General features: G+C 48.4%; 1 protein-coding gene across 3 annotated transcripts in view; it reads right to left on the bottom strand.

Annotated features, from left to right (window-relative positions):
* The window catches only part of TEX14 (testis expressed 14, intercellular bridge forming factor), a 50547-nt gene that overhangs the window by 12767 nt on the left and 21544 nt on the right, over positions 1-16236 (bottom strand). For all 3 annotated transcript variants that reach the window (XM_081890152.1, XM_081890151.1, XM_081890153.1), the window contains exons 14-22: positions 14489-15405; positions 13289-13392; positions 11854-11936; positions 9566-9856; positions 6549-6649; positions 4663-4779; positions 2630-2753; positions 1437-1524; positions 202-264 (exon numbers count right to left, since the gene is read on the bottom strand). In XM_081890152.1, coding sequence (XP_081746278.1) covers positions 202-264; positions 1437-1524; positions 2630-2753; positions 4663-4779; positions 6549-6649; positions 9566-9856; positions 11854-11936; positions 13289-13392; positions 14489-15405 — 1888 coding nt within the window. The remainder of the gene's footprint in view (positions 1-201; positions 265-1436; positions 1525-2629; positions 2754-4662; positions 4780-6548; positions 6650-9565; positions 9857-11853; positions 11937-13288; positions 13393-14488; positions 15406-16236) is intronic.

Raw genomic sequence — 16236 nt, 5'->3', positions numbered from 1 at the left:
AGGATGTCTTTAGGGACCCTGTGCTGAAGTATAAAGCCCAGCGAGAGGCCAAAGTGAAATTCAAGGAAAGATACAAGACACGCAAGAGCAAGTGATTTCTTCCAGAAGCTCAGATTCTGAGTGGCATGAATTTGCACCAATAAATATTTTTGAAAAGCCAAAAACAACAACAACAACAACCCAGCGACGTCAAGCACTTACACTTCTTTCTCTTTGAACTCTCCTGGTGCCTTGCTGGGCCTCACAAACTGCGTAGTTCCAGTGCTAGGGGAAGAAAAATAGGTATACGGGGGCTGGTGTTAACTGATTCTCTTGGAGTGACATAAAAGGGAGATTTTCATATGTGTTTGTGTGTATTGCAAAGGAATTTTCCAGAGTAAACCAAAGTTGCTTCCATGGAACCTCTTCTTCCTCAGGGTTCAACCTGATTTGACTGTGCTAAGTTTACAGGGAGATTATATTAGAGAGACTTCCAGATCACTGCTATTTTCCAGGTAGGGTTCAATCAAATGCTAGCAGATTAAGGCTGAACAAAGAAAGTAGATCTGGTCCTCTTGTGCTACAAACCCACTTCCGGGAGGCGGGGAGGGGGAACACCTGGAATTTATGTGATAAAAGCAGAAAGTGCATTGGGAAGGGCACGATAAACACCAGCTCCAATGCAACATCGTATAGCCTCCAGCAAACCAATTGGAACTAACGCTCGACAAACTTAACTCAACTTAAGTGGACTTTGTGCAAAGAGGTGACAGGTCTTCGGAAAGCAATTATTGCGCAATATTCAAGCTGCGATTCCTGAATTGCAGGACTAGATGTCCTTTGGGGGTCCCTGCCAACTCCACAAGGCTATGATATGAAGTGGGTAAAAGGTAAGGACATGGTGTTTCGGTCCGGGGAGTGGGATAAAATGTAGTAAGAGCAGACTGGCATTAAAGAAAGTAAAGTTCCTCATGCTTCTAGATCTCATGGTGGCAGGAAACATTTATTTGCCTAAGAATTTAATTACACAACACGTCCAGTAGTTTCCACAGTGCACCTGCACCTAAAATTAGAAATAAAAACTTGGAAAAACAAACCCACGGTCCACTGGATCCAGGCTTCAGCTTCTTTAAGCTTATGCTGTTTCAGTGGAGGCATGCGTTAATTACTATGCTCAGCTTTCTCCCCCTCCACCCGCCCCCCTTCTAATTGCAACTCCTTCATTAGGCAAAACCCGAGAAGTGGCAACAACAGCGTAAAAAGCTAAGTTTTGTCGGGGGCTTATAAAGATGATTGCAAATGTTTTCGCTTGCTAGGGAGTGCACAGAGATCTCCATTTACATAACATGCACACCTGGCAACTCGCTTGGGGCACCGAGCTGGTGGGATTAATAACAAAAAAGCACACAACCTAATTTACGTCTGAAGTGGCAGCCCGGCAGACGGACGCTTCCTACCTGGCTGCAGGTGTAAACAAATCCTCCCCTGGCGCCTTGCTATGGAGATGTTTCGCCTCTGCGCCGCAGTGGGGAAATAGTTTTCCTCCTAAACACAAATAACAAAATGTGCTCGATTGGGGGCGGTGCGGGGGTTGCAAGGGGGGGGAAGGGTGCTAGTGGGGGGGGAGAGAGAACGACATAAGCTACTGAAAAGGAAATCGTGTCTTTCAGCAGTTGGCAAAGATAAATGTGTTTTTAAAGAGATCTTTCTTTTCCTCTCCGCTCCTTTTAATAAACACATCCCGAGCTCCTGGGGGTGCTGAAATATTTACAGATCCTCAGTGAATAGCAACCCAATGTTGGAGCAGATGTACGAAGCTACCCGCCCCCCCTCCAGGGTGGAAAATGTGGGGGGGGGATCTAATTCAATCCCCCAGCCGGCTCTTGTGAGTCAAATGCACAGGGTTGCTGAATCAGCGATGGGTTGTCATGGATGTTGATAGAGATAATAAGATTTCCTAACCGTGGCGCTACAGGGGTAAGAAGCCCAGCGGAATACAGAAGACAGCGCTCCCCGCTCCCTTCGGCTTCTCAGTGTGTACGTATGTGCGAGAGAGATCAAAGCACCTCAAACATAATCCTGCCTGATAAAACAGGACCGATAAAAGGAAGGACTTCTACATGCAGCGCAGAGTTCCAACTCTGGTACTCGTTCCCAAAGGAGGGAGGAGGCTATCAATGGCCACCGGCCATGATGGCTGCGCTCTGCCTCAACGGTCAGAGGCAGCAATGCTTCTGGACACCAGTTGCTGGAAACCGCAGGAGCAGAGAATTGCCATTGCGCCCAGGTCTGGCTTGCCTGCTTCCCCAGAGGTATCCGGCTGGGCAGTGTGAGAACGAGATGCTGGACTCAGGCACAATCTTATGATTCTAAGAACCTGCGTGCAAGGAATCTTAAGCAGACCTTTCGCCTTCTGACAGTTGAGATCTGGGGAGGTGGGGAATCGGTGCCCCTGGATGGCAAACCCTGCCACCCCTGACCACTGTTGGTGCTGCATCTGGGGGCTGAGGGGAGATGGCTTCCCAACAATACTTGCAAAGGATCAAAAAGGTTCCCCATCCCTGTTTTGAGAAGAAAAAGACAGCCATGCTGACAGATGGCAAAGACACACTACAAACTTGTAAAAAAAAAGTAATAAAAATCAACTTGCGTTGCTCTGCGTCTGTGGGGCATTCTTTCCTCCCACAGATTTCTTGGAATGTCTCCAAGTCGTCTTCCTGACTGCAAATATCTTGGGTGATGTCCAGGTCTTCTTCTTCAACAGCAGTTGAGTTCTGAAGAGAACAACAACAAGGAAAGATGTGGTTTCTAGAGGGGAAGCTTGGAAACAGAGAGCCAAGTCTCTGAACGTCTGGGAATAAAGGAGCTGGCCCAACAAAAACCACTTGGGAGATCCAGAGTGGAACACTAGGAAAGGTGTCAGAGAGAGTCTGCCTCCGAACATCAATGGAAAGAGTGTTGCAGTTGAGCACAGATCCTGCTTGCCACTGCGAGAGCAGGAAGCTGGACCAGGTGGTTCCCCCTTTGGCCTAATCCAGCTCACAGGTCTCTTCTGATGCTGGAAACGACTAATTGTTTTAATTGCTCATTTCTGTACCTTTTCATGTTAGATTAATTTCTTCCTCAGTGGAAAGGATTCTAAATGGCTACTACCAACAATGTCTCTGTTCTGCCTCCACTGTCAGAGGCAGTAAATGCCTCTGAATTTCAACAGCTTCTGGGAATCACAAGTAAAGGTAAAGGTAAAGGGACCCCTGACCATTTGGTCCAGTCATGACTGACTCTGGGGTTGCGGCGCTCATCTCGTTTTATTGGCCGAGGGAGCCGGCGTACAGCTTCCGGATCATGTGGCCAGCATGACTGAGCCGCTTCTGGCAAACCAGAGCAGCACACGGAAACACTGTTTACCTTCCCGCCGGAGTGGTACCTATTTATCTACTTGCACTTTGACATGCTTTCGAACTGCTAGGTTGGCAGGAGCAGGGACCAAGCAACGGGAGCTCACCCCGTCGCGGGGATTCGAACCACCGACCTGCTGATTGGCAAGACCTAGGCTCTGTGGTTTAACCCACAGCGTCCCAACACAAGTGGGGAGTGCCAATTCTGCTCCTGGGCCACTGTAAAACAGGACATTTGGCTCCCTTTGGCTGATCCAGCAGGATGGTTCTTAAGAGCAGGTCTGAAGCTCCCATCCCCTTCCCTGATCTTCTGGCCAGGCTGGCTAGAGCTGGCGGGAGTTGGAGAGCCCAACAGTGCCAGAAAGGCCACAGACTCTCCAGCTCTGTCTTAAACAACTGAGACACATCATAGAACCCTAGAGTTGGATAGGACCCCAGAGGCCATCTGCTCCAACCCCCTGCAATGCAGGAATCTCAACTAAAGCATCCATGACAAGAAGGCCATTTAACCTCTGCTTAAAAGCCTCCAAGGAAGGAGAGTCCACAACCTAAAGAGGGAGTCCGTTCCGCTGTCGAATGGCTCTTGCTGTCAGAAAGTTCTCCCTGGTGTTTAGTAAAGGGTGATGCACAGTGCAGGGAAAGTTGGTAAGGATATCTTTCTCTTCCCCACTCTTGTAATACTAAAACTTTGGGGACATTCAGTTAAGATGACATGCTGGGAGAATCAAGGACAAAGCAAAGGACTTTGTCACACAGTGCATGGTTTAACTATGGAAGGCTTCCCACAAGTTGGAAGGCTTTAAAAGAGAATCAGACACATCCACAAGGGCTTTGCTCCACCTCCTCTGTCAGAGGCAATATGCCTCTGAATGTCAGTTTCTGGGAATGGCTGGTGGGCCAAGTGCTCTAGCTCTCAGGCTCAGCTTGTGCATTTCCCATGAGGGCATCTGTTTGGCCACTGTGAGAACAGGGTGCTGGGCTAGTTAGGGCCTTGGCCTGATCTACCCCCACAGGGCTCTTGTGTTCATTGACACCACAATGCCCCCCTCTTGACTTTGATGGCAGTGCGCAACCAAACCTGATATGGTTGGCTGCCATGAGGAGGCAGGAGTAGATGGACCTTTTCAGGTGCGGGAACTGCCAACCCACCCCCATCAGAAGGCTTGAGGAGCACTGGGCAACAAGGCCACCACTAGCAACAACCCTTCAGCTCCAGGGTTTTGTAACCAGGAAGCCCAGGGCTCTGCAGGCAGACGTTCCCACACGATGCCTCCCTTCCTCTTACCTCCGGTTCTGCGTTCTCAGGAGGAACTGAGGAGCAGTAGAAGAACTCTGCGTCAGGAGTGAAGAACTCTTCTGATACATCAAGGGAGGGAGACAGGGAGGGGCCCAGTTCCTCCAACTGCCCATAAAAAAAGGTGAAGATTAGAAACCTACCATCTGGGAAAGGGGCTGTGGTTCAGTGGTTATAGAATCTGCTGTGCACATGGAAGGCACCAGGTTCGAATCCCAGCGTCTGAAACCCAAGAGAGCCACCGCTGCCAATCAGCTAAATGGGCCAATGATCTGACTCTGCGTAAGGCAGCTTCCTATAGTCCCACTGATAAAGAGATACAGCTATTTGTATTTACAACATTTTATTATTATTATTATCATCATCATCATCAGTGCTATTTTTCTAGAAAAAGAATTGCTGGAACTCACTAGGAACACCTCCCTCTTGGAATGGCAATGACATCCACCTTTCATACTGCCTTTTATTGTATTAGATTTCAGGATTAGATTAAAAGCCCTGCAAAACACAGACATCTGCATTCCCTCAGTGTTTGGACCCACCCGCCACTGGGATGCGGCCCCTGGAAGGTTGCCCCCAAGAGAATGTGGCCCTCAGACCTAAAACGTTTCCCCACCACTGATGTACAACTACATGTACAGCTCCCCCAAACTTCCGTTCCCACAGCCCAAGCACTTCAAGCTTTTATCTGACAAATTGTTAATGCAGACAGATAGCCGAGAGGACTGAAGCTGGCTTCCCGCCAGGACGTAACAAGGAGAGCTTGAGGGAAATTCCTAAGAGGGGTCAGGGGAACCCTTCAAAGTAACTGTCTGGGCGGAGAAGCAGGGGGAGCGCTTCCATTACCAACCTCTCTTTGCCACTGTTCAATCCTAACTTTCAGGTAGGGACGGTGATCAAAAGCCAGCATGACCCAGTCTCCCTTGCCTGGCCTCTGCAGAACAACTTCTGCTGTTAGGAGGCCTCTCCAGTGGCCTGGCCAATGGCAGGCTTTCCAGGAGGAAGTCCCACCCACCCCAAGAATAGGGGGACATCCGGACCCTCCAAAACCCACCACTCTGTCTGCCTAGGTATGCCTAGGTACCTCGGGTTACAGATGCTTCAGGTTACAGACGTTTCAGGTCTGCTAACCCAGAAATAGTACCTCTGGTTAAGAACTTTGCTTCAGGATGAGAACAGAAATCGCGCAGCAGCGACAGCGGGAGGCCCCATTAGTGGTACCTCAGATTAAGAACAGTTTCAGGCTAAGAACGGACCTCCGGAACGAATTAAGTTCTTAATCCAAGGTACCACTGTACAGCATTCTTGCAACTCCCAGGGTACTGGGACTCTCCAACCCGACTTTCCGCCAGGATTACCATTATCCACTGCATGTTTTCAAACCAGAGCAGCAAGAGTAGTTAAGGCAGTGCCCTCTGGACACTGCTGGACTACAACTCCCATCAGCCCCTGCACTAGCATGTTCAGGGGTTATGGGAGGTGCAATCCAACAACTTTGGAGGCTGCAGGTTCCCCATCTCTGGCCTACCCTGACTGGCAGCTGCTCTCTGGGAACTCATCCCCAGCCCTCCCATTGCTCGATCTGGATCAGTGTTCTCTATGCTGACTGGCAGCAGCTCTCTGGGGATTCAGGACATCCCTAGCCCTGCCTGGAGAGGCCCACTGGGGATTCAACATGGGACCTTCTGCATGCCAAGCAGATGCTCTTCTACTGAGCCAAGACCAATCACAGGATGCTTCTTCAGCTTAACGTGCAACTGCTCCTGGCCTACAGGCTTCATCATATGGCAGCTAATCAATTTATTAAATAGCAATACAGATCTTTGATTTGGGATGGGGGGGGGGGACCAGACATCGCACAGGGTTAAAGTGCCTACCCGACAAAGGTCCTCGGCGGTGACAGAAAGCGAAGCACTCTTTCGAGAGGCCAGGCCACACTCCGTTAGCACCTCATTTGCTGGGAACTGGATGCCTCTGCCTAAAAATAAATTATAACTCCACCGTGAAACGCAAGAAAATAAAAAACGGAGAGTGGGGGGAAATTAGCATGCAAAGAATTAATGGCGTCCCTGGAATGGCTTGGCCAGCTTACAGAATATAAAAGTGAATAAGGTGTTGGGAAAAAATCTAACAATGGAGGAAAAAGATAGCTTCCAAAGGGAAACGGGTTTGGAAATAACAAAAAAAGTGAAATATCTGGGGGTGAATTTAACATCTAAGAATATGAATCTGTTTAAGGACAATTATGAGAAATGTTGGTTGGAAGTGAAGAAAGATCTTGACATTTGGTCTAGACTAAGACTCTCCTTGTTAGGCCGAATTGCTGTTATTAAGATGAACGTATTGCCGAGAGTGTTGTTTTTGTTCCAGACACTACAAATTTTGGACAAGATAGACTGTTTCAAGAAGTGGCAGAAAGATATATCTAAATTTGTCTGGCAGGGCAAAAAACCCAGAATAAAATTTAAGATTTTAACTGACTCAAAGGATAGAGGGGGCTTTGCTCTGCCGGACTTAAGACTTTACTATGAGGCAGCAGCATTTTGCTGGCTGAAACAATGGCTACTTCTTGAGAATACAGATGTCTTGGATTTGGAGGGATATGATAATAACTTCGGCTGGCATGCATACTTGTGGTATGACAAGGTAAAGGTTCATAGAGGCTTTAAAAACCACATTGTCAGAAAAGCATTATATAATGTATGGACTCGGTATAAGGATTTGTTGGAAAATAAAACCCCCAGGTGGCTGTCACCCATGGAAGCCAAAGCGGTAAAAAAACTTAAAAATGGAATCAGATTGGCCAAAATATTATGAAATTATAGAATACGATGGTGAAAAGCCTAAATTACAGAGCTTTGAGAAACTAAAATCTAAAGTTCGAGACTGGTTACATTACCATCAGATTAATGAGACATTTAAGCAAGACAGGAGACTAGGATTTCAGAAGGAGAGGTCAAAGCTAGAAACAGAGTTATTGGAATCCAATACTAAGAATTTGTCTAAAATGTATAATTTGTTGCTGAAATGGAACACTCAGGATGAAACAGTAAAGTCAGCAATGATTAAGTGGGCACAGGATATCGGACATGATATTATGTTTGCAGACTGGGAACAGTTATGGACCACAGACATCAAATTTACGGCATGTAGTGCCTTAAAAGAGAACATAATGAAAATGATCTATAGGTGGTACATGACCCCAGTCAAGCTTGCAAAGATATATCATCTGCCCAATAACAAGTGCTGGAAGTGTAATGAATGTGAAGGAACCTTCTATCATCTTTGGTGGACCTGTCCAAGAATTAAGGCCTACTGGGAAATGATCTATAACGAAATTAAGAAGGTCCTAAAGTGGACATTTGCAAAGAAGCCGGAGGCCTTTCTCCTGGGCATGGTCGATCAAACGATTCCAAGGAGGGATAGAACTTTTTTCATGTATGCAACCACGGCAGCAAGAATTCTTCTAGCAAAGTATTGGAAGACTCAAGAGCTACCTACTCTGGAAGAATGGCAGATCAAGGTGATTGAATATATGGGATTAGCAGAGATGACCGGCAGAATCCGTGACCAGAGGAGAGAGACGGTGGAAGAGGACTGGAAAAAATTTAAAGTGTATCTTAAGAATTTTTGTAAAATTTTGGAATGAGAAGATGCCAAGGGCTATGAAATTAGAGAATTTATAGCTGTTAAAATCTAAATTTAAGAAAATTTAAAGAAAGTTGTTGTTTTAAAATTGAAAGAAGGATTGTTTAAAGCTAATTTAAAAAACAAGGGTGCAGTGATGGGAAGGTTTGGGGAAGTCATGTATGTTTGTTTGTATGTTTTTCTTTTTCTTTTTCTGTTCTGTTGTCTATTCTGTTTTCTATACTGTTTAAAATCAATAAAAATTTCTATAAAAAAAAAACAGAATATAAAAGTGAATAAATCAGCTAACAGCAATAGGAGCTGTCGGGGCCCCATGAAGATAATGGCAATTAAATGTCTATTCCATAAAGACAAGAACATCAGTCTTTACAGGGCGGGTAAAAAAACCCCGCCAGTAAATCATTTGCTTTGTAAGGGTGCCTAATAATTCATGTATTTTGAAGTTTTGAAAGGTTACAACATTTAGGGCATTTTAGTTTTAGGAAAGAAAGGAAAACGAAGGGGGACGTGATAAGAGGTGCATAAGATTATACATGGCTGGGGGGAGAAAGTGGCCAGGGAGTGGCTAGGAGCCGCTGTGTAAAGCAACTGCACTGCCTGCCGGCAGCTGGAGAAGCAGCAGCATAAAAAGGCGCTTCAATAAACTTCAGCGTAGTACAATTAGCACACACGTTGCCCAGAGAACACTCCTGAAGGAGTTCTGTCGCTGAAGCTAACTAGGTCCTGCCACTTAAAAGCTGCCTGGATTGAAAACCACAGGCAAGATGCTTGCAGTCTCTGGAAGAAGCAGACAGGTTTATAAGTGTAACAAATATAAATCTAGGACATCCAGTTTTAAGTTCTATCAAAGGTTTAGACAAAAGCAAGGCCATTTGCTTGAAATTAGGTGGGGGGAAATCCGGGGGGGACTCATAGAAAGTAAAGGCAGTTGTGGGGAAGAGGCCCCCAGAATTCTTCAAAAAGTGTTCGTTAGCTCTGCTATTTGGGTGGGTGAGAGAGAGGGGGGTGTCAGCTGTCATTTCCCTTCCTCTCCTTCACCCCAAAATAGCACTGTAAGCATCAGAGCTAATATTTGGTTTAAAAAACAGGGGTCACCAAAAGCATCTCTACAAAACATCTGGAATAATTTTGACGTGCACATAAGCCTCTGAAAAATTGCTGAAATATCCCACCCCACCTGCTCCAAATCAGTAGCTCTGAACGGGATGGTTAACTGCAGGGAAGGAGCCTTTTTGCTCAGCCCTACCGTCAGTCCTTTGGCTCTCGGGTACCACAAATCTTTTCAACGCAACTTCCGGGGCATTTTCTTCGCTGCGGTCACAGGGCAAACAGTAGTCCCCGATTCCGCTGTCAGCCCGCGGCCTCCCCTCCTCGGTGTTCCACTGGTGGAACTGGAGTCTCTCCTTGCTGCTGGTGCTCCAGAAGGCATCCTTGATGCTCTCACCCTCGCTCTCCGATGTCCATTCACCAAGACGATACTGGGGCGGAAGGCCAAGCTGCCCGGAAGCTGCTTGCCTCGCCATCTGCTTCACTTCCGCTGGGGAGGACAAGGCGGGGGAGCCCGCTGTGATTTGCTTTTTCCATTTTCAGAAGGACTTCATAGGAGGAGACAGGGGGAACTGTAGAGCATACGTTTGGCACACACCGGTGCCCTAGGCTCAAATGATCAGCAAGATGGGGCAGGCTCTTGTCTCCAAGATAAAAGATGCTTGTGTCTTTTGACGTGTCTTGGAATGGGCGTGGTGGGTTGGCTGGGAGAGGGGGGACGAGTTGGGGAATCTCAGCCTCATTTGCAGGGAGAGGAGATAGTCTTCAACACTCTTGCTTTAAAATGAACTGCTAATGGTCAAGGTCATGTAAACTGTTTATAGAACAGTTAAGTCAAAAAATAAAAATCTCTATAAATTTTGCTAAATAAATTGCAGCGTTATTATGTTTTAAAGCTATTGTGCTATGAATTATTTTTAATGGTCTGCTTTCCATGAACAGCTTTCAGCACACAATGTACTTGCACAAAGTGCAGATTGACAAATGAACCAGATTATGACTATGACTAGATATGCCCCGTGGAGAGTGATTTAAAGTGCTCTTCCTACTCTTGGTTTCTCTCCTGCTGATGTGTTCCTCCCACTGAGGCTTACTACCGGCTCAGGAGGAGAGAAAAGGATTTTGTGTCCCTAAGTGCAGCAAGCAGGAGAGCAGTGCTTCGAATTATGGGGGAGAGGAGGGGAAGCCTTTAATATCTAGGGGCGAAGGAAGCTCTCCCCGCCCTCCCCAGTCAGAGTTCTGTTCTGGTTCTTGGCTTTATTATCCCGTTCTTTGTTTGATGCTGCCATCCAGTGGCCAATGCGACAACAGAAAAGGAAGGAGATCTCATCAGGACCCCTTGAAATGCATTCATACCTCCAAGGTTACCCAGGGTGGTGGTTTCTGGCAAGCACCACCTCACCTTCTGATTGTAAAGCGCATTTGGGGACATAACTAGACATTAACTACACTGGTCCTTGGACGGGTGTGGGCATGCTGTAAGCACCCAGAACGCGGGCCTTCAGCCTTGTTCCTCCAAGCTAGACTCTGGCCCTTGCACTAAGCCAGTGCTGAAGCAACTTATCCCTCTGCACTCAACAACAGAGTTGCTGTCCATGGTCCTGAATCTATGGCTCCTGAATGTATCGTCTGTTACTGTCCATGGTCCTGGCCTCCATCCAGCCCAGGCAGCCTTGTGTCTGCCTCGCAACCACCTTGTCTGTCACCAAGAAGAGATTAAAGCCCAAAGATCACTGTTGATCCAAACAGGATCCTAGGAAGCAGTCAGTCTGAAAACCACCACCACAGCAGGCAATGTTGTCCTTGGAATTCAAATCCCCTCTCACTAAGTGGTGCTGCAGGCAGTCACTGTTGCTCAGCCTCAGCTACCCGACAGGGTTGCCCGAAATGCCATGACTGGGACAGGATATAGAATATATACTAGTCCTGAAAGAACAACCTTCTGGAGGATCTGCAGGCCAGTGGTGGGTGGAGCCAGAAGCAAGAAGTGAGTGAAACAACGGACATGACTTTTACATTTGTACAGGATGCTACATATCAGCTACACAAAAGGTAGAGGATTCTACACACACACACACCTTTCCACCCTCTATTTCTTTTTATTTAAACATTTTATATACCGCTTAACTACAAAGTCTCTAAGTAGTGTACAGAAAAGGTTTTTTAAAAATAGACCAAAACCATAAAATCAGACTTCAGTTGAAATGCCTGCTGGAATGAAAAAAATAATAATTCAGTAGATGTGGGAATTCAAAAGGGAAGGGTAAACATTTTCATTATTCAAGAGGATGTATTCAAGCCAGGCAAAAGCACTTGCAGAGGACAGCAAGGGGACGTGGCCTGGGGAGAGGGACGTGGCCTGGAAACAGCCCCGAGAGCCAGGCTGAGTGGCACAGGGGCCACATTCAGCCCATGGCCTTGATGCTCCCCGCCATACCAGAGACCTATGGATTGCACGACTCCAGTGAAATAAAACACAATACTCACTTGTCCATTCAGACTGTGCCATCCTCCTCTCCTCGCTCCTCACACTATTGTCATAAATTTCAGGTGTTGATTTTGAGACGAACCTGCAAGAAACACATTGGAATATGGGTGGAGATCATCCTCTGAGGCCCTTCTTCGTGTGCCTCCTCCATGACAGGTCTGGAGGGTGGCAACACGAGAACAGGGTTTATTCTGTGGTGCCTCCCCATTTGTGGAATGCTCTCTCCAGGAAAACTCGCCTGGTGCCTTCGTTATACACCTTTAGGCTCCAGGGAAAAATGTTCCTCCAACCAAGCCTCTGGTTGACTGATATTCAATGCCCTTTTAAAATGTGTTTTGGTGGAGCGAGGACAGGGGGGTTATTGAGTTGTTCTTGTTCTTGTTTTTAATTTTAATTTTGATTATGTATTCTGTGTTTTTATATCATGATTTTATCCTGTGAGTATATATATGGTATACAAATTTAAATTTAATAATAATATTCCTATATTATCACCATCTATTAAATTTATATCCCTCCTTGCCTCGTAACAGCAAAAAGGCGTCTTGGAAACACAAAGCCTGATTGCAAGCTGACTGTGAACAGATACAGACTCCATGGGTTCAAAATCAGCCTCCCAAAATATTACCTCTTCTCTCCCCCACCACACACACTTGTTTAACATCCAGTCTGACAAAGAGTTCTTGTGATGCTTTTGTTGGGCTACTGAAGGTATTGCCCTAGCATGGATTTTTTGAGTTGAGCTGGGATAGTCAGATGACACTGCAATGCACTCTATGTGGGGCAAAGACAATTTGGAAACTTGCAATGCACTCTATGTGGGGCAAAGACAATTTGGAAACTTGGTTCAAAATGCAGCAGAGGGGGGTCTTGGTAGTCTGGGGAGGGGGCTGGGAGAAGGGACTACAGTCGTACCTCGGGTTAAAGTTGCTTCAGGTTGAGCGTTTTCGGATTGTGCTTTGTGGCGACCCAGAAGTAACGGAACACGTTACTTCTGGATTTCGCCGCTCGCGCATTGCGCAGACGCTCAAAATGACGTCATGCGCAGAAGCGGCGAATCGAGACACGGGTTGCGTTCTCTTCAGGATGCGAACGGAGCTCCGGAACGGATCCCATCTGTATCCAGAGGTGCCAGTGTATTTGTGGTGGCTCCCAAGCTGTGGAACCCCTCCCCTCCCCACAGAGGCACGCCTGGCACCTTTCACTAAACAGATTGTGCCAAAGGCTGAGGCTTACCCAGGGCTTCCGATTCCTGAGGTGCATATTATTAGACATTCTTGGTATCGCATTTTGGTTCAAACGGTTTTTAATGTTGCATTTTAAATTGCTGAGACCTGCCCTGGGACCTTAGGGTGGGCAATATACCGAATTCATCACTGTCCTCTATGGAATCGGAGGCAGTGTGGCTGGGGACTGAGGAGCAGCAGCACTCACCCATCTGAAAATCTGTTCCCATCGTCCAATGCAGACAGGTTTCCTCGCCACAACTGTGGGCTCATGTTCCTCTTCCTCCGGACGGTGACGCCTGGGTGGAAAAGCTGAAAAATCACTCCAGTCAATCATAGCTGAGTGGGGACTCAGGTGGTTATTTATGAGTTATGCAGTTAACCAGGGGGCAAGGAAGGTTGTATATTTAGTGGCTGACTGCTTAATTTCCCACACGTGAGGAAGGGGTGGGTATTTCCCAATAGCTTTTAATGAGAATGGAGAGTACGCCTTACAGTGGCCTGAGGGGGTGTGGCCTTGGGAACGTCCCAAGGGACAGATAGGCGCCTGGGTGGCCATATTCAGCTCCCGGGGCTGAGGTCACACAACCCTCCTCCTGACTCCATGGCCAATATCAGTGCCTAGCAAATGTCCTTCCAGCAGGTCACAACCTGCACTGATAGCTCAGTTGGTTCGAGAGTGGTGCTGATAACACCAAAGTTGCAGGTTCGATCCCTGTATGGGACAGCTGCCTATGACAGAGCCGGATTACCAAATAGGCAGAGTAAGCACCGGCTTATAGGCCCCACGCCTTTTAGGGGCCTCAACAACGGATCAAAATCAACACTGTTTGTCTTGTGTAATATATTTTTTTAAAAAACTGTTGGTAAAATTAAGAAGTGTGTTGAGAGAAAATCTGCAAGCCAGACCTCCCCCCCCCCCCCCCGCCGGATTTAGACTGTCTAGGGGCCTCCGCAGGGTTTAATCCTGCACTGGTGCAGAGAGTCGGACTGGGGGAGGATCCTCAGGGTCCCTTCCAAGTCCACAATTCCATGAATCTATGAACAAGGGAATCTGCCTTGTTACTAGCTTAGCACTGTCTACACTGACTCTCCAGGCAGGAGGCCCAACTGAGGACACCTGAGATTGCACCTGGGACCCCATGCAATGCAAAGCAGAGTAAGATTCTAGCCCTCATGGTCCTGAATAACGGGTTGAAATAAGAACACAGGAAGCTGCCTTATACAGAGTCAGACCACCTAGCTCAGTGCTGCCTGCTCTGACTGGCAGCAGCTCTTCAGGACTTCAGACGTAAGCCTTTCCGCAGCCCTACCTGGAGAAGTTAGGGATTGAAGCTGGAACCTTCTGCATGCAAGGCAACTGCTCTACCGCCCAGCTACAGCCCCTCCCTTTACCGCTCTCTCACACCTGATAGTTGGGCTCCACTTCCCCTCTGCTCCAGGGGCTTTTGGGCACCTCCAGCCCGCAGTCGCTCCAGCAGGTGGTGTCCTGGCTCCTGCGCTCTGGCTCCATGGGCTGGAAAGGCTGAATCACCAGAGGCCGCTGCATGGCCATGACACGCAGGGGCAGAGGGACGTAGTTCACAGACGGAGGGCCCACCGCTTTCCAGAGGAAGGCACTGGGTCCGCTGCAGGGCGCCCTGCGGTTTCCAAAAGCGGCGCCCTCGTCCTTCTCCCAGTATTCTCGGACGATGGGGTTCAGGGCAACGGCGCATGGCTGGGGTTGGGGCTTTCTGAAGCTCTCCAGCTGGTCCAGCTTCTTTTCCGTCCGGCAGAGGGAGTCCCTCGCCTGCTGCAGCAGCGTCTGGGAGATCTTCAGGTTCAGGACGCACTTCCCAAAGTAGTGGCCCCCCTTCCAGGGGGTGTTCCGGCCCCGGGGGCTGGAGAACCTCACCATTTGCTGCACAGGGTAGGCCTGCGACATGTAGGTGACCTCTTCCCTGGTGTATTCCGACTCTGAATCGGAGGTGGCGACCCCCTCGCTGCAGCTTGTCTGCCCGTCCTGAATTCTGGCTGGCAGAGGCGGCGAAAGGGCTTTGGCCCAATCCCCCGGGGCGGTCCGAGGCTGCCTTGGGGATCCCTGACCCGGTCCCGATGTTGTGTCCTCCTCTGTGCTGTCCCCACACATCTCAGGGTAGCAGGTGTAGATCTCGTTGATTTCAAAGCTGCAGAGGCTCTCGTCCCTGTCGCTGGTGCCTCCCTGCACTTTGGGAGTCAAGAGGTGGCCGGACTGAGCGGCAGGGAGGGCGGGCTGAGACTGGTGGCCAGCGGCACCCTCGATTCTGGGAGCAGAAGCAGCACATCTCATCACGGTGAAGCTCCCGGCTGAAGAAACAAGAGCATGAGTCAGAATGGAGGGGCTAAGCTCTTAACAAGCACAGGACAGTGTTTTCTCTCCTCACACAAACAGACTTGCAAAGGGCCTCTCAGGATCCTGCAGCCTATTTCTGCCCCATGTGCATGACGCCTGGATGCAAAGCCTTGCTCTGCATCAGGAATGTGGAAGCTGCTGCTCTCCACCTCACAGCGCTCCTGGCCGCTAGCCATGTTGGCTGGGGCTGATGGATCGCTCAGTCTGTAGAGCATGAGACTCAATCTCAGTCCCATGGGTTCAAGCCCCACAGTGGGCAAAAGACTCCATTGCAGGGATTGGACTAGGGATGTCCAACCAGTGATCTAGCAGTAGATCCCCGGCTGATCCTGGTAGATCGCGGGATCCTTATCATGTGCAAAATGTTATGGGGGGAAGCTAAAAAAACTCTGGGCAATCCTCCCCCCAAAAAGCTCAATAACTCTGGGCAATCCATGCACGCTCCTCCTTCCAATGACAATGGGTAGATCACCGCCAGTGTTTTACTGGGAGTAGATCACAGTTTCTTGGGAGTTGGACATGCCTGGACTAGATGACCCTCGTGGTCCCTTCCAACTCCGAGCAGAGTCACTTCTATGAACAACATCTAGCAGAGCATACAGATGGCCATTCCTGGTATAGACCACACTGGTGTCTGGAGGGCCACAAACAGACAGAAGAGACCAACCATAGCTCTGCACTACCTACACTGACGGATAGCAGCTCTCCAGGATTTCAGGCCTAACTGGAGACGCGGCTGTGGATTGAGCCTGGAGCCTTCTGCATGCAAAGCAGGTGCTCTGCCA

This window comes from Podarcis melisellensis, assembly GCF_964234715.1.
Source record: "Podarcis melisellensis genome assembly, chromosome: 15".
Classification (NCBI taxonomy): domain Eukaryota; kingdom Metazoa; phylum Chordata; class Lepidosauria; order Squamata; family Lacertidae; genus Podarcis; species Podarcis melisellensis.
Note: the sequence above shows the minus strand (reverse complement) of the source record. Positions and strands in the feature narration are given on the sequence as shown.